The sequence below is a fragment of the Pungitius pungitius genome, chromosome 7 (assembly GCF_949316345.1).
Source record: "Pungitius pungitius chromosome 7, fPunPun2.1, whole genome shotgun sequence".
Classification (NCBI taxonomy): domain Eukaryota; kingdom Metazoa; phylum Chordata; class Actinopteri; order Perciformes; family Gasterosteidae; genus Pungitius; species Pungitius pungitius.
Genome location: NC_084906.1, coordinates 3,504,567 through 3,528,870, shown reverse-complemented (window position 1 = coordinate 3,528,870; position 24,304 = coordinate 3,504,567). Strand labels below are relative to the sequence as shown.

The window sequence follows — 24,304 nt, the reverse complement described above, 5'->3', positions numbered from 1 at the left end:
GGCCTCAGCCTTCATCCCTTCACACTAATCCACGCATAACCGGAAAAATCACTTCAGAGAGTGTGAACCCAACGTGGGTGTCGTTTCCTCACTTTGACCCAGGGACTGCTTACTATCCCATAAAACTGTGTCCTTTCGTCTTTCAGAGATGCCCTGAACAAGATGAAGGATGTGTATGAGAAGAACCCACAGATGGGAGATCCCACCAGCCTGCAGCCCAAGATATCGGAGACCATGTGTACCATGGAGAAGCTGCGCTCGGAAATCCACAAAAACGAGGTCACCTGGTTGTAAAAACATGCTAAAGAGGAGCCTCCGGTTGTGGATCCTGGGGGAACTTCGTCGCGGTACCAACAGAACTTTCCTCTCTTCCTCTTGGTTGACAGACTTGGCTTTCGGAGGTGGAGGGAAAGCAGAGCTCCAGAGGAGACCGAAGACACAGCGCCGACAGCCACCATCACACTCCCCAGGGCAGAGAGAGGCAAGCTGAACGCGTGCTCAGGGCAAACCTTTTAGATATTCAGTATTTCTGAACGACGCGCTGAGATTCCAAGTCCATCGATTCAGTAATTAGTACAAAACACAAAAAACGGCCTCGCTGGCTTTCGATGCGTTTGGGTGTTTGTAAAGAACACCGTTGAGCAGCTTATTCAAACACTAATTACTTCTTTTTGGAAATTATTCCAAAATGTAAAAATGCATTTTTTTTAGTCGTTCTTCTAAACGTTTATGAATTAGAAATTTGTTTATACGATGAATCAAGTTTCCAATGATTAATGTATCACAGGGAAATCATTTTGCTTTGCTTTAAATTACATTATTTTCAATTGACAGACCTATTGAAATAAAGTATTGCAAGCAATTCTTGCAATTCCATTGTTGAATGTTTTGGCACTTTTGTATTTTTCTTTTTTTTTTTTTAATCCAGTGCTACGGTTTACTAGATATTTAATCTTTTAATCTGAAGCGCGTAAACCTGCGTGTCTCCCATCAGCCCCGAGGGCAGTTACACCGACGACACCAGCCAGGAGCATCAAGCGCCTCAACAGCGGCCCAGCCCCCCGAAGCCCGGGCAACCGCACCCCGACACGCACGAGTTCGACGACGAGTTCGACGACGACGACCCGCTGCCCGTCATCGGGCACTGCAAAGCGCTCTACTCCTTCGACGGTGAGGACAAACACCCCCCCTCCCCCCGCCGAGCCGTATCAAGAGCTGTTGTTGTTGTTAGACAGACAGCGACCCGCGAGTGACGGCGCTGTGCTTTGTTTGACCCTCAGGTCAGAACGAGGGCACCCTGGTGATGGCAGAAGACGAGGTAATAAGGTCAACGGCTGCGCCGCCCACAAACGCCGTCGGGCCCCGTTTTTTTTTTTTTTTTTTTTTTTTTTTTTTATAACCCGAAGCCGCTGTTCCGCCGCAGGTGCTGTACATCATCGAGGAGGACAAAGGGGACGGCTGGACCAGGGCGAGGAAGCAGAGCGGCGGGGAGGGCTACGTGCCCACGTCCTACGTGGAGATCACCATGGAGAGGAACAGCAAAGGTGCTGTCACCTACATCTGAAGCTACCACTGTGGTCTGTCCTCTCATCCCGTCTGTGTCCCCCCCCCACCCCCCCCTCCTCGTCCTCTTTTTCCCTGCTTTCGCCCCCACAAAGTAACACTACAAAGAGGAAAAAAAAAAAAAAAAGGCAGCATCTCTACACCCGCATGGACATTCATCTGTTTTGTGATTTCCATCCCGTCTCTCTGTCCTCCTTTTGTCTCCGTCTAACCCTGCGATCATTCGTCCTCTGGTATCTGTGGCACTCATGTTCCTGAGGTGAGACACATGTGCAAAACCTCTTTGATTGTGTTTGAGTGATTTTGTATGCTGTACATGAGGTATTTGCGTGCGTGTGTGTGTGTGTCTGTGTGTGTGTTAACAATGTCTCCACTGCTGTTTTAAGCCTCTTGTCAAGGCTACGCCACTTCTTATTGATCAAAGTGTTTAAGTTCTATGTAATATATTAGAAAGTTTATTTTTTAATTATTTTCTATGTTTCTTTTTTTTAATTTGGAAACATTTTAAACTGATTTCAAGATCTTTAAATTCTTGTGTCGATATCATTGAAAGATGTTCTTATTTTATCTGTTATTTCGCTCTCATTGCTGTGTTTTCATGTGTGTGTGTGTGTGTGTGTGTGTGTGTGTGTACATGCACAATTGTTTTTATTTGTTCATCTGTGCCATCACCCTAAACGTCATTTAGTCTTCGTGATGCTGGTTGTACTTTCAGAGCACAGCTGGTAGTTTTAAAGGACCAGGGCCGTTGTTCTTTATTTTTAATTATTGCCAAACAATCCAAACCGGTCGGTTCCTACTGCAGACGCAAATCGCACAAAATGCATCGTTTTCACAAGAAAACTTCATTAACGACTACTGAACTCTTTACTGTAAAGTGCAATGCGAAAATATGGAAAATAAAACTTTTTTTTTTGTAACTGATTTTGCAATTATATTCAAACCCCGGATTCTCTCTCTCTCCTACTCACACAGACACTTATAAGAGATCAATTAATGTTGAAACCTCCAGTTGAAAGATTAGGGAGGGGTGCAGTGCACTAATGGTTTCGCTTCACTTATAAAGGCTGCACTACTGGTTCCTTTCATTGTCTCTGACTCATCATGCGTTTGATGTTCTTAGTCATCGCTTTGAGTCACTGGTGGCGTAATAACAATATGCCAACATAGTGATGTTTGAACTGGTATTACTAAAGCAAACACCTCGTAGTACAAAAAAAGGTGTGCGACTGTGTACTGGAACGTGCTGCTGGCATTTACGTTCGATGGGGAGGCTGACAAATAATAATAAGTAATTGGATTGGTTTCTTTCCATCTATCCTTCCCGTCCTTCACCTTGTACTTTTCTACTGCATCTTTCTCTTCTTCCCTATCTCATTTTTTTTTACTCTTTCCTTGCTGACCTCCTTTATTTTCTCTCATGTATTCTCTTACCTCGTCTTTTCCTCTTCTTTCACTCTTAATTATCTTCTTTCTCACAAATTCTTTATCTTTTTTTCTTTCTTTTTTCCCCTCCCCTCTCTATTTACTCCTTTCTTTTCATTCCGTGTCCTGGGAATTGATCCTCCCCTGATGGCAAAACAGAAGACTATTATTTTAAAACCCCATCAAGTTTATTCTGTTGAAACCCATTCAAACCTCTTTCTTAAAACTGACTTTAGTTTGTGTGTCCGTGTGTGAGTGACAGCTGCAGCCCCCCCGTGTGTCTCGTAGTAACTCCCTCTCTTCTCTATGTGACTGCAGGTTCCTGAGGGCTGCAGGGTGGCCGGGCGATTTGATTGGCTGGTGGAGGGCTCACGCTGATTGCTGATTTTTGGTGTTTGTGGTGGTGGTGTTGGTGGGGGTGACGCTATAAAGAGAGTAATATGGGGCGAGAGAGAGAGAGAGAGAGAGAAAGTAGAGGCAGGTTTGCATGTGTGCATGCTCACTTATCCATAATCGGCCAAGCATTGTGTGTTAGAGGAAGGTCAGAAGAGTCATAAGTAGAAGAGTAGATGGCCTTAAAGCCAAAGAAAAGACGCTGTTATTGTTTCAAACGGGTCGCCATTAGGGGAGTTTCACCAGGACCTGCACACATTTCTTCAAGCTGTTAAAAGCTCAACGTGGTCAAATCTTTTTTTGTCAAACGTCAAGAATGGACCCTCAAATTTAAGATAAAATCATTTTTCGAACATGAATATTCTCTGTATCAGACAGCAAACGGGTCACTCTAGGTCCAGGTTAGAGTAAATTAATTGATTTCACTGTTTTTTTAGGGTCACCTGTGCTTACATTATTAATGACGTCATTGCTGCACTCGTTTCATCGTCGTCGTCATCATCATCATCATCATCTGTGCTCTGTTGGTGATGTCTGCCTGCCTGCCTGCCTGAGCCACTCTGCTCCTCATGCCTGCCTTCACCCTCATACAGTTGCATGTCCATGAGTGGGCCTTTTTTAAACTGTGCCTTTTTAACTGCAAGTTCACAAATGTGCGTGTGCGCCGTGGCCGGGCTGCGTGTTGGATGCTGTCATATTTGAATGGGCATGAGTATGATCTATGGTCTGTGCGTTCAATGCTACTCGGATTGACTCATTAAACAGATACACCTACGATCAGGTGCACACAGGGCCCCTCTCTTCCTCTTTCTTTCTCTTTCCACGTGTCCCGGTTGTTCCCGGGTTGTAATACCACCAGGTGACCAGCAGGTGGGAGCCTTCCCTCGCCTCAAAGCGGCTCAGGCCGGACTGAGCAGCGTTTTAATGACACCAAAACATGAGGAGGAGCTCCGGTGTCTTTGGAGTCAGACTCTGCCTTCAACCCAGTGTTGTTTGACTAGAGGGATTTTTGCCCACATATCTGGACGTCTGTCCTTAAGCCTGACGACATCTCCCATCAGCCACCTGGGCTCAGCCTCAACCCCCCTGGTGACTCTCGAGTGCATCTCCATTAAAAAAAAAATCGGTTGTTTTTGTGAATGTGATGACACAGTAGACATGTATCCACACACGTAGGCATGGTTACGGAAGCCTGTTTGGCCCTCCGCTTAATTCGCAAACATGTGTGGTCTGTTACACGTGTGACGGTTGTTTTTAACGTTGAATGATTTTTACATAATAACATCTTTAATGTCATGCTGAATGTGTTTCCATGGTGATTGTTTTTAGGTTTGAATTGAACTGATGCACTTTGCCCTGAAGTACTTCAGCATTAGAAACTGATTAAATGGCCGAGGTGAAGAGTAAATAAATGAATGAGGTTCTGCGTTGTGAACTCTCTAAATGACCACTGTGCAGCGGCGAGACCCCAAAACGAGTCCAGCCCCTTTTTCTTGACTTTTATACTCTTTTTGTAACTCTGCAGACAATGACCAACATTCTGTTTTGCATCATTTTCTAAATTCTTTGAATTCATTTTTTCCCTCTGCTGAGCGTTTCTTAACCATTTTACTGAATTGTTTTCAAGAGACCAACACAACTGCACACCTGAAGTGAGGTTTGACTCCCTTTTGAAGCTATTTAAGACGACCGGCTGGCTGCTTGTGGACCTCTTCAGCAGCTCCGCTGTAGTCAGTGTGTGAACTGTGAATTGTACAGGGTGATGCTGTCGGTGTTGTTACTTGAACTCTGGTTGCGCTTTCTCCACATTCTGCTCATGGATCTGTGATGATTGTTCGTCGGCCAAATGGTCAAAAGTTGAGGCAAACTTGACATTTTTTGCATATTGTACGGATTAAAATGAAGAACCCAGGACAGCTCTTTGCCCCCCCGTGTCCAGTTGTTGTGCTAAGCTACGCTAACCTGCTGCTGGATGTGACTTCTGAGTTGCAGCACAGAAATGAGAGTGGCGTCAATCTTCTGATCTACTGTAGCTCTGCAAGGAAGGGCATATTTGCAAAAGTGAAAGTGATCCCTGTCTATTCTGTCAGTTTTTTTTCTTTCTTTTTGTGATGATGCCTTTGCAGACCAGATCCATCGGTGCTTTGTCTTTTTTCTACACAAATGACATGTCATTTAGTTGAGGCTTTTATCCAAAGCGACTAACAAGAAGTGAATTTCAACCACAAGGATACAAACTGCAGCTGCTAGCATGCATGATTCCTAAAATCCAACTTTTTTTTGAAGGTTTAACTAGAATATACGACGTTTGCATATTCAATGTTTTTGTTTGACTGGTTCAGCTGTGACTTTTTTTTTAATCATTTGTATTCGTTTAGTCTAAAATATTTTGAGTGAAATAGTAATTAATGCCTATTCAAAAGTCAGCCGATGTCTTCCAGTGTTGGTTTGGTTCAACAAAAAGTCCAAAACACACACATTTAGTTTATATTGACGGGAGAAAGGCAGTGGCTTTGAGATTTTTAGTTTTTGCTAATAGAAGAAAAGAGTTTGCAACAGTTTGCACTATAAACGTTGCCTATAACTATAAATGTGCATTTAGAGATGTGGATCCTCTCATACAACATGTTTCACTAACTCGTAATCAGACTCCACTTCTAATGGTTCATGTCCCTATATGTGTACTGTCCCTATAATCAAAAAATAGCATCTTGGGAATGAACAAAAAACGTTCCAAACGTCCCATCATTGGTTACAATGTACCATTTAATTTACATGTATAAACAACTGTTAGCTAACTATAATAACAGCCATTGTGCTGCGTTTTTTCAATGCTATGTAACAACCAATAACAAAGCAGCTTTCACATGTTGAATAAGATGTAGTTCTTGTAGAATTATAACTGTTCTTTACTGAAACCTGCCGAGCTAAATTGAGCGTGGTGCCGTTAACCCTCCAGAAAAATATGCCCCTCTTCCTCTCTTCCGTTCCTCTCATTTCAGACTCCGATTTTTATTTTGCGTGGAATCTCCCATCATGTACTGATTAACTGCTGTCCCACAGCAGCAGGGTGACTCTGCAGCATACTGACATCCATGTAAATGTGTTTTTATTATGTGTATATGTTGTAATAACCAATGGCAGTACTTTCTTCTATTCTGTGCACATCTTTTACTTAAATGTTGTCACTTTGAGCATTTTTTTTTTCCCTTTCAAGATACTGTCTTAATAAAAATTTAGAAAAGAGGTGGATTTGTTTTCTAATTGTGAGGGATCATTACCTGAAATTAAAGTTGATCTGTACTGCATTAAATATAACTAAGCGCAAAGCCTTGAAACTTAGTCATTGGACCGTGTCAGACTGCACCATATTTATTCATTCTCACCACAGTTGTTAAAAATAATAAAATCATTAAATTCTATTTTTTTCAGTCAGCCATCTACAGAAAATATGTACAGTCCAGTATTAACATGCTAATATTATAAATATGTGCAACGTCTGACACATGTTAACCAACTTTTTGTCATTTCATTCAGGTTTATGCATAAACCAAAATCTTATCATCCTCATCACATTTACACACGTTTTATTGCCGCTACAGATCAGCTTTCCTGAACCTACTGTATGTACATCCTGTTAAAATAAAAAGGTTTACTTGAGTTTGTCTTTGTCTTTGGAAAAAAAAACACCTTGTGGACATTGTACATATTAATACATATCACGGCATTGAAGGTGGATTTCAGTTTACAAAACTAATCTCTTGGTTTGTATCATAATGCTTAATTAGCCAGAATAAATACAAAGTACATTAACATCTTTCATGGTATATCCTTACATTTTGTTTTTAATGTTCTCCATCATTACTCCAAACGTAGAACTATGTTCTCCATAAACTGGAATGTCAGTTAAAAATCAAAATCAAAATCACGTGCTCTTTAAGGAAAAGCAACATTTTGAATTGTCTCCCTTTAAGCCTCTCGTCTGCTCTGTTCTCACACGAATACTTCACCTCCTTCAAAATGTTCGTTTAGCTGTGACAGAAAAGCACTGGTCACCATTTACTCTGAGGATTTCTGCCACCAAAAACATTTCATAATTTATTGAACTGTAGGTACTGCATACTTGAGTAAAGCGTCTCAATCTTGTTTCATTCACATTTGCCTGTGTGCGCGTGTGTGTGACGTCTCATTGTTGCGAGTCTGATGTTATAAATAATCTGTTAATTGTGCACACAATGTGGTTAATGTGCATTCTAACTAAACTGTCATTGTGTTAAGTTCCACTGGACACTGATGCCTTTGAGCCCCCGGAAAGACGTTCGACTGGAGAGGAGCGTGACCCACTTGTCTTAAAATGAAATAGTTATAAAGTCTGGAACCAAACAGGCATTTGGAGAAAAGGGAGGGATTGTGGGGAGCTGGTTGCTGAGACGTTTGATTTTAAAGCAGGTCGTTCTGTTCGCTAAACGCCGCCCCTCCCTTGCCGCTTGTCCTTCTCTCCCTTGTCGCGGGTTGTTTCTGATCCGTCTGATGTTCCACCTGAACGGGAGCTGCAGCTCGGGGGGTGAAGTCAGATTACCATCTGTGTGTTGGGCGGGGGCTCCAGTTTCCGTGACAACGCGGTCAGGATGAGGTTGAATTTGTTGTAGCGATCCGATTGGTTGACTGAGGCTCCACGGCTTCCCCAAAGCAGCCGCAGCTGAAAGTCCGTTTTGAACACCTCCAACAGGTCCTCATCACACAGGAACCCTGAGGACACAGAACCCGACTCTTACGTCTGATAAATCACAATGACGCGGGCGGCCAATGTCCCTCTGAATGACATTTTCCGGTTCTTACCTTCCAAGATCTTCTGGGAGCTGATGGTGTAGCGCTGTGCGTTGTGGGCCACGTCGCGCGCGTCCTCCAGGTGGCGCAGCATGATGTCGCAGCCCTGGTCGCTGGTCTCCCAGAGCTCCGCCCCCTCGGGCGTGATCGACGAACGCTCCATCAAAGTGAGGAGGGGCAGCAGGAGCGGGACGCAGACCACCGCAGGGGAGGGAGCTGCGGGGGGAGGAAGAGGAGGACCGTCAGTGTCGTGTGGATCCCAAAGGCCCCGAGGGTTTGTAGACTGTGTCCTCAAAACTGGTTTGTGTTCAATACCTGTGCCCTCATACAGGTTCTTGTAGAAGGGTTTGAGAGTCTTCTCGTAGCTGATGGCGGTCTGTGTGTAGGTCCTTCGTAGAGTCGTCCATGTTTCCTCCAAGCGGCTGATCTGCAGAGAACAACACAAACGCAAACGCTGTTAAACTACCATCAAACAATCCGATTCTTCATTTCAGCTGCCTTCATGCAACCAGAATGAAGATAGTTGAAAGGCTGATTATTATTTTATTAAGAAAACATTTGTGACAAGTTATGGAGGAAATATGTTTATTTCTACAGTTTTATTTTGTATAAGTGGTTGAAACAAGTGTGCATTTCTGTTTGTGTGTGTGTCACCTGCGGCAGGTCCAGAGCTTTCATCAAGGCTGTGAAAGCGAACAGGTCGCCCACCGCGTCCTTCAGCTCCAACGCCACCAGAATAATGCGGTTTAAGGTGGACGCCCGCTCGTCCACGCTGCCCGTGCAACCCAGAATGTCCACGGCAACGCCTATCGCCATGGTGTGGTGCCTTGGAGACGGAGGGGACAATGACTACAACACCCGAAATACAAGGTCTGCCTTCGGTGGCAAAACCATTACTGTCATCCATGTTTGTGAGGATTGGTGTGTGAGATTTGGTGAAATCTAAATAAGGATAATTTAATTTGTTTACAAAAATAAGACAATTTAAATGTCTAAAAGAACTATATACAGAAGTATATCTATATATATCGAAATATCTTACTTTCAGCAGTCTGAACAACTTTTTAAGAACTAAAACTACTTGGAAAGGTGTTACTGTGTGTGTGTGTGTGTGTGTGTGTGTGTGTGTGTGTGATGTGTACCTTTCCATCAGGTCCAGCCTCAGCTGCCGACCGTGCGGAAGCGTCACCAGCTCCAGACCAGATGACACGCCCATCTGACCTTTGACCTCGGGAGTCACTCCGACTGTCCTTGCAACCTGGAAGACAAAGATTTACAAATTATATTTATTTATATCATTTATTTATTATATTTATATATTTTTTCAGTTTTATTCTCCTTGGACACACAGACACACACACACACTCGCACGTGTGTGAATGTCTGTGTTTTATTGAGTTACTCCTTGATATTGTGAATAAGCTTCATTAATGGTTATTTTTTTTCTTGATGGTTTGGATACCCCATTAAGAATAGAAATGTGTATCACAGTTTTCCAAAAAACCTCCTTTCAGTTTCTCAGTGTCAGGAGGCTTCATCCTGTGCGAGTACCTGGCAGTCGGCCATCAGCAGGTGCCGGGCGATGCTGTGGTGATCGTGGCTGAGCAGCAGCTCCTTGGCTCTCTTCAGGACCACCATCTCCAGCGGCTTGTTCTCCGGCGGCAGAAGTCGAGATCCGAACCGGGCCGGCTGGAACGCCGACTCCGTCTCTTCCACCGGCCGCTGGAAACGCCTCCTCTTGTCTTCCTCCTCCTCCTCCTCCTCCTCGCTGGTGTTTTCTAAGGCGGTGATGGCGTGATGGTAGGAGCTCCTGTCCAGTCCTTTTCTCCCTCCAGCCTCCTCCTCCTCCTCCTCCTCCTCCTCTCTCACCGCCTCCCCTTCTCTCCTCAGTCGCTCCACGTAGCTGCAGAGCGGGGGCAGGGTTTCCACATCTGTGATGGGATGAAGGGGATTCGACCCCTGCCACTCGAGCGGGCTGCGGGGCCTCAGGTCCGCCGGGCTCGGCTGCAGCCGATCAGTCCGTCCTGCGGCTTCTTCTGATTCAGAACCCCGGACAAGTTCAGCAGGTGAAGGTGCAGAAGCGGAGAATCCGCGAGAGGGTTCAGGGCGGAGCTGATGGAGGAACTTCAGGGGTTTGACTGGAGGGACAGGAGGGCCTGCGGTGGCTGAATAAACATCTCAGTGTTAATTCCATCAGGGAAACAGCACATTAGATCTTTAGTCTGGTGAATCGTCCCTACATTCATAATAAAGTCATCAAAGTAGAACATTTAAGAGAACTTAAATTGGCCTGAAAGCAGATTTCTTAAAAATGGATTTATAAGCACTATTGAAAATACGTATAGCAATATTTAATTATTGAAATGCTGTAATTAGAGAGCAAAGCGCTACTGTGCTTTCCATGATGAATCAATGTACCTTCACTGCTCCATTGCGACGCGAGAGTCTCCACACATGGGGAGGGGAGGGTTGGGGCGCTGGAGGGGGGAACCGGAGGCTGGAGGCAGGGGGAGCGACGCAGCCGAGCCAGCGGCACCTTGCTGGGTTTGGGGGGCGGTTTGGGACACAGCTGGCTGTCAGAGCCCCGGAGGGCCTGGCCTGTGAACACACCGCAATGTGTTGCTTACTCTTGGAACCCAATTGAATCATTAAATGTTGTAATTCCCTTTGTGTCTGTCTTGTGAACCAAGTAAGACCACAGTTTGTCTTTCATTTACTTTACTTTCAATTGAATTTCCGCATGCAAACATTGGGAGGAGCAAATACGGAAAGTGTCTCAACCTACAGGGTTGTGTGTGTTTTGGATTTCACAACGTATAAGAAAATAAAAGTACTGTTGCTTCACACCTTTTAAAACCAAGCTGTTGATCTTTCCTTACTGACATTAATATGTGGTCATCATCATTATTATTACCATTAGCGTCACTATTACTTATTATTTTTACTTTACTGTGATTATTTTGCACCTTTTGCGAGGCACACAGTACAACATCTTTGTGTTTCATCTGATAATGAAGACAAACTGACTTGCATAGACTCAATGATGTGTCAGTGAGCTTTACATTCAACCATCTTTGGCTACAAACATGCACTGAGCCGCATGTAAATACAAGGTTCTCAGATGATCTTCAGCTTTTGCAGTATTTCTGAGGCTGTTGCAATCAGATTTGCATGAAGCTGGATTGTGTCCAGATCCACTCACCTGCCAGAAGCTCTGCGGACCTCCGTGGGACAGAGGGGCTCAGCATGGGCTCGCTGCCCGTCCGAAACACCGGCGACTTGGGGCTCGGGCTCGGGAGGAGAGGATCGGGAGAGCGCTGTGGTTTGGATCCTGGCGTTTCGGAGCAGCCCGAAACAGAAGAGCACAAGAAGAAGTTGTTGAAGAAAGACGCGATTAGAATGAAGGGGAAAAAGGCATGGCAATCAGCAGGATATGTAAAACCGAAAAAGGGAAAAGAAAAACAATAATAAATGAGGCGAGTTTATCCCACCAACCACTTTTTTAACTTGACCCTTGAAATGAATTGTTCGTAAAAGTCTGCACTATAAAAAGTGAACAGCACTCTTCTGTCCTGTCTAATAGAATTTTTCCTGAAAAGACGGTCGTCTGCCTGCAATAACCTTCCATGTGTGTCCGCAGGTATTCAGAGACTCTCTTTCACTTACCGAGAGGCAGGTAGCTTTCTGACTGGTGCGCCTGCAGCGGCCGTCGCCTCTCTGGGGCCTGATTGAGACTTGCTGGTTGGCTGCCACAGCGATCCTTAAACCTGAGTGAAAAAAGGGGGAAAGAGGGTAACTCTCACCCGTTCAAATATGAATCAAATACATCGACACAGTGAGAATAAAAAACTAGGGCCGGGACTCGATTAAAAATATTAATCCAATTAATTAGAGGCTTTGTAATTAATGAATCGAAATGAATCGCATTTTAATTGCATAAATATTTGACCTGAGAACAGTGAGAAGTAATTTTTTTCACATGGATTTTTATTTTTGTTCAACCAATTCCAGCAGACAAGTGTAGAAATAGCATATTTAGAAATATAGTACTTTCAGAAATTCAGGTAGGTAGAATCTATGAGAATCTGAGAATGAGAATTGAGGTTGGATTCAAAAGCGTCAACAGGTGTGTGGTGGAACAGTGCAGGGAGATAGCAGGAAGGCTGAAGTGTGGAGGATCCTCAGTTCAAACCTGCTCTCTCAGAAGGAGGGTTTGGTTGCAGTCAGGGCTTCAAACTGTAAACTTTGAAACAGTTTTGAGGTTTAGTAAACAATCCCAAGGTCTAATATGAGAAACGGACACATTGAGGCATGTGCTTGAATAGCACAAGGGACCAACTGAAGGGCTGCAGGCTCCAACCTGCTGTCTGAGGTTGTGGGTTCATGCCCCTTCATGCAGACATCACTTCTGCTTTGAAAGAGTTTTGAGGTTTGAGTAGCAGTCTCAAGGTTAAATATGAGAAACAAAGGGCTGATTAGTGTGTGGTAAAGTAGCACGTCGGAAGAGCTGCTGACATAAACCCCTGCACTGCACTTGAAGGTTGTGGGTTCGAGCCCAGTCTTGGGTTTGAGCCTTTGGCTTTACTTCAGGTTTGAGTAGCAAGCTCAAGGTTAAATACAACAAACAAAGGGCTGACTAGTGTGTGGTGAAGTAGCACATTGGAAGAGCTGCTGACATAAGCTCCTGCACTGCACTTGAAGGTTGTGGGTTCAAGCCCAGATGTGGAAATAGTATTTAAATGAGTTTTAAAGTTTAACTCACATGCTCAAGGTTAAATAGGAGAATCAAAGTTGCCAAAATGTGACCAGGACTGGTAGTGTAGGGGTGCAAGCTAGAGCCCAGAAGCCTCTGTGCGCACCGCCAGTGGGTTCAAATCCCGCTCGTGCCAAGTCTTGAGCACACTACCGCGGAGGTAGTAGTGGGGGCATTGTCCCCACGGTTGTTTCGGAGAAGTGAACCCTAGGGGTTATGCAGAAACACAAGGCGCGTTCACTTGAGTTATGATGGCATGGTCAAGAATGATGAAGAATCTTTTGCTGATGAATTGAATTTGATGTTAATTGCTTTGCTTTAGCCTTTTAGCACTTATTAGCCATGCTACGTAGCCTATAGGGTTCCACCTTTTTGACGGGAGAGAAGGCCGGATGAGTCAGTAAAGATGAGCAGATGTGTCTCATTCAGTGGTCACACTGACATGAAACTTATTACAGCCTCTGAGGGCATTTTTCAAGACAATCACATGTTTGTCTACTTCAGGGCATCCTGTGGACAACCTTAAACTGACAGTCTGGCACAGGGTGTAGATTTGTTTACCCTCCAATTCTCTGTTACATTCAAATTCAACTCACTTGTGCCTTTACCAATGCAGGAAGGATGAATAGCATGGTTGATCCTCCAAGATGCACCAATCCGTCTCTGGGGCAATTTCCCATTATGATTTTTTCTAAATGTCAGTTACCCAAAACTAAAAAAGGATTTAGGAAGAGCCACCATGTCCCTTGAGGGTTGAACCCAGGCATTAGTGACAGGGACGTGTAGGTTGCTCCATCTAAGATCATTCCAGTCATGTCATGGGAAAAAAATATTGTTAAAAAAGTCAAAATATGTAGGGTCAAAATATAATATATATATATATATTATGACCCTACATATTTTGACTTTTTTCACTTTTTGTCACAGTACAACATCCCTAATAATACATATATTATGTTTATATATATATATATATATATATATATATATATATATATATATATATATTATATATATATATATATATATATATATAATATATATATATATATATATATATATATATATATATTATATATATATATATATATATATATAATATATATATATATATATATATATATATATATATATATATATATATATATTATATATATATATATATATATATATATATATATATATATATATAAATTATATATATATATATATATATATATATATATATATATATAACATAATATATGTATTATTAGGGCCGGGACTCGATTAAAAATATTAATCTAATTAGAGGCTTTGTAATGAATTAATCAAAATTAATCGCATTTTAATTGCATAAATATTTGACCTGAGAACAGTGAGAAGTAATTTTTTTCACATGGATTTTTATTTTTGTTCAACCAATTCCAGCTGACAAATGTAGAAATAGCATATTTAGAAATATAGTACTTTCAGAAATTCAGGTAGCCTATAGCTAAGTAGACCTTCTGGAAACTAGGTTTTAGTAGACCAATACTTTCAAGTACATTCAGAACATTGGTTATTTTTTCAGACGTGGACATAGTTACCCTGGTCCTTAAACCAGTCATCTGGTGCAGTGTGGGTTGGGTGTGGGTCCTTGTACTTGGAGTCGGGCTAACGTCCACGCTAGCTGCTAATTGTTTTGCGTTGAGGTGATACTTGAGGCTCGATGTGAATTCCTTGTTGCACAGCTTGCACACAACCGTGCTCTTATCGACGCTTCCATCCGTGTGTTTATTATAATATTTCCCATTCACGGGGCCACCCGACACGGTCTCGTCAGCTTCTTCGTTCATGTTCACTGTGGTTTGTTGTTGTCTGAAGTCATGAACGCTAGTTGGTGCTCCAGTATAATCGGTCCCCCCGAAACTCATCCAGTGAGAAACGTTCCGCGGTGCAAAAAATAAGTGTAAAAATGCGTAAAAAATGTTTAATGTGTTATTTTTTGTGTAATTAATTAATCTTAATTCACATTGTAATTAATTAATCGTAATTAACACGCTAAAATCCCGGCCCTATAAAAAACATTAATAATGAGAAAAGAAACAAAGAAACAAAGAAATTGATTTTTTTCTGTTTTTACTCCGGACCACACATTTACCTGGACTTACCTGGAAGTTACACATCATTGTCAGACATACATCATGTCTGTATTTATACCGGGATTTAGATGCCATGGTGATGAATGGCAACGGCTTGAGGCTACGTGTTAAAAGCAAGGAAGGGGTTTTAAAGGAATGATTTAAGTCTTTCAGAGAGTGCGAGAGAATGAGAAACATCGAGAGAGAGAGCGACTGAGTGAAGGCGGGTTTCCGTTGTTCAGATTTCCGATTCAGCAGACAGCGCGTTGGGTTTGTTTTGTTAAATCCAATCAGTTCCACGCGCTCCACATGTGATTGTCTAGAAACAACAAACTCTCGTGTTTGGGCACCGACCTGAGCTGGCTGCCTTGGCTCGCGCCGTTGTCCCGGCAGTGGGTGCCGTTTGGCGCGGCCTGGGTGTTGTCCTGTGTGTGTCCGTTGGGAATGTTGAGGCTGAGGCGCTTCCGACTGCGCCTCTCCTGCGCCATGAGCGAGTCCCGGTGGTGGCTGGACAGGCCGTACTTTTCTTCCAAGCAGCGTAGCGGCAGCCCCCTGTTGATTGGCTGGAAGATGATGGCCCCCACCACCTCAAACGCACAGAAAAAAGCGGCATAAGACAACGTTGTCTCCAGCAGAAGTTGTCTCTTTGACGTCTAATGTCAGCAGAGGAAGGTGGTGTACGAAGCTTTTCTTTGTGTGTCTCACACACAGTAACTTCCACATATTACTCACAAATCCACTGTGTCAAGGAGCCTATCAAATGATGGTTATCGTGTGAAACATTTGACCAAACCCACCTGGGAGACGGACTTTCTGTTGCCGACGTAGTATCGTATAAGTGCAGGGACGTTGTCAAACCCTTCCCTCTCCAGTCGGTACTCGACTCTGGAGTAGGCTTCATTCAGCATCACGACCTGGAGGAGGAGGGACGCAAAGTAAAAACGTATTCAGGACCTCCGCCACTTCTGGCACTTTTAACTCACAGGACTTTTCCCAGGTGTGAGAATGGACTGCACCTTTTTTTGTATTGTACAGCAACAGGTCGTTTTACCTTCTTGTTGATTTTAAAGTGCTGGGCAGCATTTCGCCACTGGCAGGTCAGAACATAACTCCCTGGACTGGAGAGCGAATCACGGATCAGAAAGTCTCCGTCACGTTGAACCAAGTATTCTGCAACCTGGAGCAACACACCGGATTACATCAGGGAACAAACAAACACACACACACACACACACACGGAGGGACAGCGGGTTTGTTTACTGCCCAAACATTTCATTAAATCTAATGATGGATGGCTGTTATGCTGTTAGGTTCCTTATGAGTTCAGTGCTACAAGAGACATGAAGATATTTGAAGCCGCAACCGCATGCAGAATTTAGAAACTCATCAGATTTTCACATTTATGTTCATATGTGAAATGGTTCCTTTTAAAGGATTTATTTTATATACTACATGTATACTAATGCCGTCAGATAAACATGTCTTTTAGTCTTGGATGTATAAAACAAGAAATCTGAGCATCACATACAGGCAATTCTCATAATCTCATTAGCAAAAATCCATCCGTAATGGAAGTCAGCTGAAGTGGCAGCACTCAATGGAAACATGACTCTTTGTGTCCAAAATAACTCAATAGCTATTGTCAAACAAAAAATAGATCATAAATATTATAACTTTGATTGAATTGATTTACAATGAATTGAGAATGAGGAACATCAAGATCAATTACCTTTTTTCATTAAAAATATAATTTGGGTTTGACAGGTGACGGAGCTGCGCGTGTTTTTCACAACGCACTGCGTCATCTGTTACTCGTTCTCACTCGTGCACGCACATGGACACGCACACCCACACACAATAAAGCCCATTACACTCAGTTACACTTTAATTAAGCGCGTGTTTGTATTATATATAATGGTAGTTTAGTCTAGCGAAAGGAAGCAGCTTATTAAAACTGATTACATCTCAGAGAAGCTTTCAGAGGGAACATACAATCTCTCTCTCTCTCTCTCTCTCTCTCTCTCTCTCTCTCTAACACACACACACCATATATAAAGAGCTTCCTATGCACTGACCTTATGTTTTAACCCAGGGCACTATTTAAGTTGTAATCTCTCTGTAAGCACTGTGTGTGCAGTGTGGCGGACTAATAACAGGTGATCTGGTTCAACAAGTTTTTACCGAGGCTTGTGAAGGGAGGGACTCATGACCATGATCACGTGTGTGTGTGTGTGTGTGTGTGTGTGTGTTACCTGTCTGGGAATTGCTCCGTGGTACCATGCGTGGCTTTTCGGCTCCTCGCAGTTCATCTTCAGTTCTTCCTCCAGCTCTTTACGTAGTTTCTCGGAGGGGCAGTCCACGATGAACTGATCTCTGGAGAACTGCGATCGAAACAAGAAACCAAAGCAGAGCTGAGCAAAGTGTTTCGGGACTAATGAAGTGACACGTGTCTTCGTTCATACATCCACAGGTTTGAAGGGAGCTGATGCTCAACGTTTCCTATTCATTATTTACTATCACAGCTTTATCCCACAACTCCCCAGGTAAGGAATCTGTGGTCCAGCAGCAACAACTAAACAACAACAGACCTCAGTGCCACAGCTGAAGCCAAAGCTGAGGCTAAAGCTAATTATTGTATTTTAGGATAGCAGTATATCCTTTGTAACTGCTTGTATTACTATTGACACTTTCAGTACTACTACAACTGCTGCTGCTACTTTTACCAGTAATACAGTCTACACAAACACAAAGAGAAGGGAAAAGCCATGTCATGAAGCCCCAACTAGACTTATTTTGTATGACATGAAGACTCAAAGACGATTTTAAGAGCCGTAAAAACAGAAATTGAGGCAGTCCAAAAAAAAAGCTTTACAGTTTTTTTCTGCTGAAGAAAATGTATAATTTGCCTCAAAGGATTTAACAATCTGTGCAGCGAACAACACGCAAAGGCCCTTCACACCGAATTGATGGAAAATAACCACAGGGTACAAGTGACGGGGGAAGAGAATCGTTTCATCTCATTCAGACACCTAACAGATGATTAAATGACTGATTAGTCCCGCCGGCGGGTTCCAAAAGTCCAAAGATTGAGAAGTGAAGGACAAAATGACCCCGTTACCAACCCGACAGGACGCAGAGACAGCACAACCACCTGCACCACAACACACACAGACACTTACATGACAGCTGCTGGGTCGCTCCATCGATCCCTCTTTCTCCATTATTAAAAAACACACTCAACATAAAACACATGGAACAACTCAGACACACACAAGTCCTTTTCACACATAACATGCTCTCACGCTCTCTCTCTCTGTGTGTGTGTGTGTGTGTGTCCTCCGTGATTTCCCTCTCCTGGTTTCCATCCAGGCCACACCCAGCCCCTCAGAGCGGGCCTCCGTACGCACCTTCACCTGACTTACACGCACATCACATGACGCAATCACTTCCCTGAACTCTCCCTGAAAGCTGACCGGTAAAACGAGTTAGCTGCGTGCGCTCCGGGGGCTGAGCGTGCTCGGCAGGGGTTCCACTGCAGGGCCGGGTCTAGACAGGCATGTATGGGGGGGGGGGGGGGGGGGGGGCAGCCACAAATCTTGAGGGGGCATTGTGCTCCAGCACCTTTTACCATGTCTAATTGATTGATTTAGTTTGAGGGGGCACAACATTTATTTGAGGGGGCCAGGCCCCCTCTTGCCCCTGCCTAGACCCGACCCTGGTTCCACTGCAGGAGCACAGCCGCATGACGCCAGCGTGCTGCATGGTGGCCACCTTCAGTGACTCCTAAAGCTCTCCGTAGTAGACTTTGATCCAAACCTGCATGGCTGGAGAGGTTGAAGGCAGACTGTGCCACTGAATCACAAACGCACACACACACACACACACACACACACACACACACACACACACACACACACACACACACAAAGAGAATTATCGAACCATGTACAGGACTGAGACCCTTTGCATCCTTTCATCTCTCTCATAACATTCCTCTCTCTCTAAAGTCATTAAAACAGACCCCCGTGCCGTCAGTGGCCGCCTCTGTGATGGGAAGTGAGCGTGTTCGATTACAGCTCCACGTAATGCTCACGCGCTGACACACAGAGGCGACATGTCAGTGCAGCCTGACTGGTGTTTAACGCATCTGTCGGTGCGGCAGACATTCCTCGCCACTGTGACACCCGGGTCACAGGCTTCCATGGTTCTTTTTTTTTTTCTTCTTTCACTTTTGCTTCTCTGTTGCAGGCCAGTTAACGGCAGTTCGTCACGGACAGTGACGCCGCAGCACGCTTTTCCTGTTGCACCAGCGTTACACAACACGTTTAGACACACAGAGGCTAACTCATTCTAAAAGAACTCAAGGAGCTGGCACCCGTTTACTTGGCTTGTGCAAGAGCTCTAATGAATCAGACTTTCTTTTTCATGGATCACAGTAACATCTGCAATTACATTCACTAAAATGCTTTTACACATGCTGCCGGTGGCCGTGAGTGCTGTAGAGAACAAGGATGCATGGCAGGAAGGAGACAAGGATGTATGGAAGGAGGGGTGACTGGAGGCGTAAAGTGAGGGAGGGAATGAATAATATAGCAAAGGAAGGAAGAACTGAGAAAATAAATAAATGAGTGAATATATATATATATATAAATGAAGACAGACGGAGAGAGTAAATGAGTCAAGGGGAGACATTAAAGCGGTGAGGTCGAGGAGGACAAACGGATATGATGGATGGGAATGTTTTTTTATAGGCTGGCCTTTAATAGAAGCCTGCAATATGATGTCATCCTCATGGAACAGCTGCATTTATACTGTCCAAACCACAGCAGTGCAGTACAGTACAGTGGACAGTACTGATCGGCCCGTCTTTCCAACGTGCTCATTTACTCTTCACTGCCGATTCTCCTCCTCTTCTTCGCTCAGTGTTCGCTCCCTAAATCGAGCCATCAAGTCACCTTTACTACTGTAATACTTCCCAGCACGGCAACACGTTCTGTCCCCCTCATCTACAAACAAACTATAACGCAATGATAAGCAGAACAGCTGTTTGTGCGTATGAATGACTCTGGTGGAGGGCTGCTGAACAAACAGATGACGAATCAAACACTGCGGTTGACGTGTACATTAATGCACATTAATAAACACTTGCAAATGCCCCGCTGACTGGGACAATGTATACATGTCAATAAGGAACGCCAAATACATGGTGTTCAAGGCTATGTTAACTACTACATACATCAGTTGGCTGTAGATATTTTTAATTCATTTTACATTCGGCGCTGATATGCTCACATGTATATATTAATTCCTAAAGCTGGTCCGTAGTAATGATTCGACAGTGAACCCATTGGTTTTAAACTCATGGCTTTTTGTCTGCTGTGACAATCCTGTCTGAGCTGGGGGTGAATCAATCAGAAGCGGCGGACAAGTCTCTAAGCAGCTTGTTCTCTGAGTTCAGCGAGGTGAGGACGAGTAACCTTTTTGCTTCCTCGTCATCTCGAGCACACGTGTACACGCTATAATCGCTATAATCCCTGCCATAATCCCTGTTTTCGCTCAAATCCTTCATGCACTGCATTATGATGAGAGAAAGTCCTAGAGCGGATAACAAATAAAAAAAAGGTCCCTAAAGCTATAAAATAAAAAAATAAAAATAAAAATACAGAAAACCAGGTAGATCAATAATGCGTTTCTACAGGTGTGAAGGATTTTTTTCCCTAGTGTTACCATCACCCTCATCAAGTGTGGTGTGCTGTCTATCTGGTATTTCCTCTGCTTGTTATCTTTCTTCCTTTTCATGTTCTGTCCTCTGCCCTCCTAGTGGCACTTGCTATTTTAGAAAACCGTCAGCAGTGCAGCTGGATAATGAATCCAGGGGGAAATTAAAAGTAAACTTTTGATTACTCAGCTGAAACCTGCACAGCTCATCCTTTTGCCACAAATGAGAGGCATTGAAATATTGCGTAAATTCAATGTAGTTGTATTTGTACATTTGACTGGATGGACATTCTCAAAGCACAGGAAGGGTGATGAAAAATAATAAGCCTTGAATCTTTTGATTTTAAGATCTCAACATCTTGGCTCCATGATCACAAGGTCCCAACCTTTCCTGTTTACTCACAACTAGATGGACACTTCTTCCTGTGTTTTGGACGGGAGGCATCGACCGGTTGGACTGGGACAGCTACTGAGTGTGCTTCATAATGCGTCCAGGGTTGCTTTCATGTATTACATTAAGCACTAAGACACGTTTTCTCTTCAAATTTGTGTTTTTTCATTTTTTCTTATTTTCATTCCCTAAATGTGAGAAGAAGGTTTTAATTTCAAGCAGGTTTTTTGATTTATGATTTTTGATTCCCAGTGCATATGTCAACAAAACAATCCAGTAAAAATCACTTTTTTAGGAGCAAACCACAATTTAAAAAAATATATATTTACGAGGCATATTCGTTAACGATGTTTAAAAAAGAGTCATTATTTGCTGAGAGCTAAAACACAGGGACGCTCACATGATATAAGATGATATGCTCATTAGGTATTCAAATGTGTCGTTGGGGTCTCTCATGAGAACAAGTTTGTTTTGAGTCACAGATACAAGAAGCGGAGAAATGGCAGCCCACCAAAGAGACAGATGGAGCAGGAAAACGAGAATGGAAGAAAACCCCGAGCTCTTTGGAATCAAACGTGAAGACACCGATAGAGAGATGAAGACAAACAGAGACGTGAGCGTGCTGGGGGGGAAGATGGAGGAAAAAGCAGCGCTGGAGGGACACTGTTGAGCCAGAGAGGATCCGACGATAAGAGAACAAGACATGACACACGCAGGAGACATGTTTATCGTCCAATCAGAGAGTAAAAACACTGAGACAATTCTTCAGGATCAATATCATTATAAAATACACATTTTCCTGCACAGGACGGTTGTGCAATTATTACCGTTTCAGGCTCATTGGTGTGTTTCTCTGACTCTGAATGCGTTTTTGCGACTCACCGGTGAAATGAAAAGAAGAAGTTCAGACATTGTTCAAGAATAAAAGTTTTGAATGTAAAGTCACTTGTTGTGGATTAAATCCATTTAGTTAGTCCAGAGTTTAATCTGAGATGTCAAAATGATAATGATTTACTGTGAATGAGGAAAAGCAACAGCTGCAGTGGAAGCTGCAGAGAAATCTAAACAAAACCAACACCACAGATCTATAATCTGTACAGATTTCTCTCATAGACCCCGTCACGTGCCGATTGTCTGGTTGGCCACACCGAGTGCACGGCACGGCCGTCATTCAATCAGAGGAATTAGAGGTCCTCGGGCGAGACGTTCAACCCGGACGTTGCTCCAGCGGCTGTGACTGCGCCGTGTGGCTGGCGTGAGTGTGACCGATGGAAAGGTGGCTCCGTGCACGGTGGCTCCTGTCAACAGTGTGTCAGGGAGTGGATTGGGAGACTGGAAAAGCGTACGGTCTGTTTACCATTGACTGACATTAGCATTCCTTTCCCTGATGTGGACGCGCTCCACTGGCTCATCTCCAGAGGGACGAAGCCTGTCACCTGAGCTCGCTCAATCCAATCAACTTAATGGCACCATGCGCTTCACTGACGTCATAAAGAGGACGCACCATCCCGAGCCGAGTCGTTTGTCATCCTCGCAAGGACCGTGACCTCGTCCCGCTACCTCCGCGTCCATAACCATCTGTGTCCCTCCCTTGCCATCACACACACTGCCCTGTCTGTCTGCCGGCCCTGGTTATGGATGCTGGCGGCTATAATATCTCTCACACACACACACACACACACACACACAGTCAGAGAGTCACACAGTTGGTCATTTATGAGAGCGTCTGGTTCGAGTAATAAAAGCCCAGTGTTCAACTCACAGAGAGTGTGAAGGAAAGAGGAGGACTATTCAGTGGGATTAGAATGGAAATGCTGCCGTGCACTTTTTTAGATTGTTTTTTCCCGGCAATGGCGAGCATGTGTCTTTCTATTAATGTATTTTTCTAACGTCCCTTTAAAGGGACAAAAACAGGTAATGGGAGCTCACAAAATATCTCCAAAATAATTCATGCACCGAAAAACACACAACTTACAGTGTAACACGCACGCACGCGCACACACACACACACACACACACTGACTTTAAGGAACGAGCAAAGGCTGCAGCATACAAACATGCACATGAGCGCTTTGCAGAATCGCTTTCCTATATAGGATTTTAAAAAAAGTATAACCAGAGATAATAATAAGAAGACACTGAGAGGAAGTTCTCTCTCTCACACACACACACACACACTCCCGTCTCTCTCACCTTTGCAGTGATGACAGAGTTCCTGTGGTAGAAGCAGCACAGAGCGGCCGTCAGGGTCTTGAGGCTGCATCCCTCCGACATTCTTGTGAACTTTCCTTGCCCTCTGGACCGAGTACTTAGTGCTGCCGGTAGCGAGCTCACTTCAGCAGTAACCACCAGCTGTGACCACCAGCCCAAAAACTGCCAAGTCCATTTACAATTTTCATTTGCCTCTCCCGGTGAAAACTTCCATCAGAGAGTTACACGAGCCGGACCGAGCAGTGTGGTCAGATGTGGTGTGAATAAACGAGTCAGAATCCGCAGGAGGAACAGGTTGCTGAGCCCCAGGTCCCGACATCCCCATCCCCGTCCTGCCCAGCGCCCCGCAGAGTGAACCCTCCACTGTTTACTCAGCTCTGGAGCTCCTCTCTGACACTACACCCCCCCCCCCCCCTCCCCCTCCGGTCCCTCCCTAGTGGCCCCGCCCCCACAAGCTCCATAAATGGGAGAGAGAAGGATCCATGTGATCCGGCGTAAGCAAATGGTCTGGTGATGGACCGGGAGTGGCTCAGAATCTGTCTCTCGCTCTTTAAATGATTTGAATGATGGATGGAATAATATTTTTTTTAAAAGCCACATAGATTATAGTGCTCATTTCGCATTGACCATAGGGACCTTTTTATAATACCTCACCCGAACATATCATTTAGATTCCCTCAGGCTCAAGATAAGTTGCATCTCCGGCTGAAACTAATGAGGAATTTCTTCATTCATAAATCTGTCTTAATGTTGTTGATTCAGTGGTCCGATATCAGGGGGCTCTTTGCATTCACAAAGACAAATACTTGTGACTAAAATTAAGTTTATAATGCAAAACATACATTCACAAGTATGAATCGGGACTGCAGGAGATAAAAGGCAGAAGGAACCCACTTAATTGGCAACTGCTATTTCACACAC

The 24,304-nt window shown here is 43.9% G+C and overlaps 2 protein-coding genes across 7 annotated transcripts in view; one reads left to right on the top strand and one right to left on the bottom strand.

Annotated features, from left to right (window-relative positions):
- Nucleotides 1–8,997, top strand: part of fnbp1l (formin binding protein 1-like) — a 31,848-nt gene extending 22,851 nt beyond the window's left edge. Inside the window, exons 12-17 of one of the 3 annotated variants that reach the window (XM_062563256.1) lie at nt 147–279; nt 387–481; nt 995–1,170; nt 1,281–1,318; nt 1,424–1,544; nt 8,872–8,997. In XM_062563256.1, the coding sequence (XP_062419240.1) occupies nt 147–279; nt 387–481; nt 995–1,170; nt 1,281–1,318; nt 1,424–1,544; nt 8,872–8,897 (589 nt within the window). In that variant the 3' untranslated portion in view covers nt 8,898–8,997. Of the gene's footprint in view, nt 1–146; nt 280–386; nt 482–994; nt 1,171–1,280; nt 1,319–1,423; nt 3,261–3,306; nt 5,930–8,871 lie in introns of those variants that run through there. The other 2 variants (XM_062563257.1, XM_037470500.2) reach the window with 2 other exon arrangements.
- The window catches only part of bcar3 (BCAR3 adaptor protein, NSP family member), a 53,998-nt gene continuing 36,431 nt past the window's right edge, over nt 6,738–24,304 (bottom strand). For 3 of the 4 annotated variants that reach the window (XM_037470496.2, XM_037470493.2, XM_037470497.2), the window contains 13 exons: nt 17,316–17,444; nt 16,115–16,240; nt 15,861–15,977; nt 15,418–15,650; nt 11,875–11,975; nt 11,411–11,539; nt 10,627–10,806; nt 9,760–10,373; nt 9,351–9,466; nt 8,863–9,034; nt 8,524–8,635; nt 8,221–8,424; nt 6,738–8,130 (listed from right to left, as the gene is read on the bottom strand). In XM_037470496.2, coding sequence (XP_037326393.2) covers nt 7,952–8,130; nt 8,221–8,424; nt 8,524–8,635; nt 8,863–9,034; nt 9,351–9,466; nt 9,760–10,373; nt 10,627–10,806; nt 11,411–11,539; nt 11,875–11,975; nt 15,418–15,650; nt 15,861–15,977; nt 16,115–16,240; nt 17,316–17,444 — 2,412 coding nt within the window. In that variant the 3' untranslated portion in view covers nt 6,738–7,951. Of the gene's footprint in view, nt 8,131–8,220; nt 8,425–8,523; nt 8,636–8,862; nt 9,035–9,350; nt 9,467–9,759; nt 10,374–10,626; nt 10,807–11,410; nt 11,540–11,874; nt 11,976–15,417; nt 15,651–15,860; nt 15,978–16,114; nt 16,241–17,315; nt 17,445–23,365; nt 23,742–24,304 lie in introns of those variants that run through there. The other variant, XM_037470498.2, reaches the window with a different exon arrangement.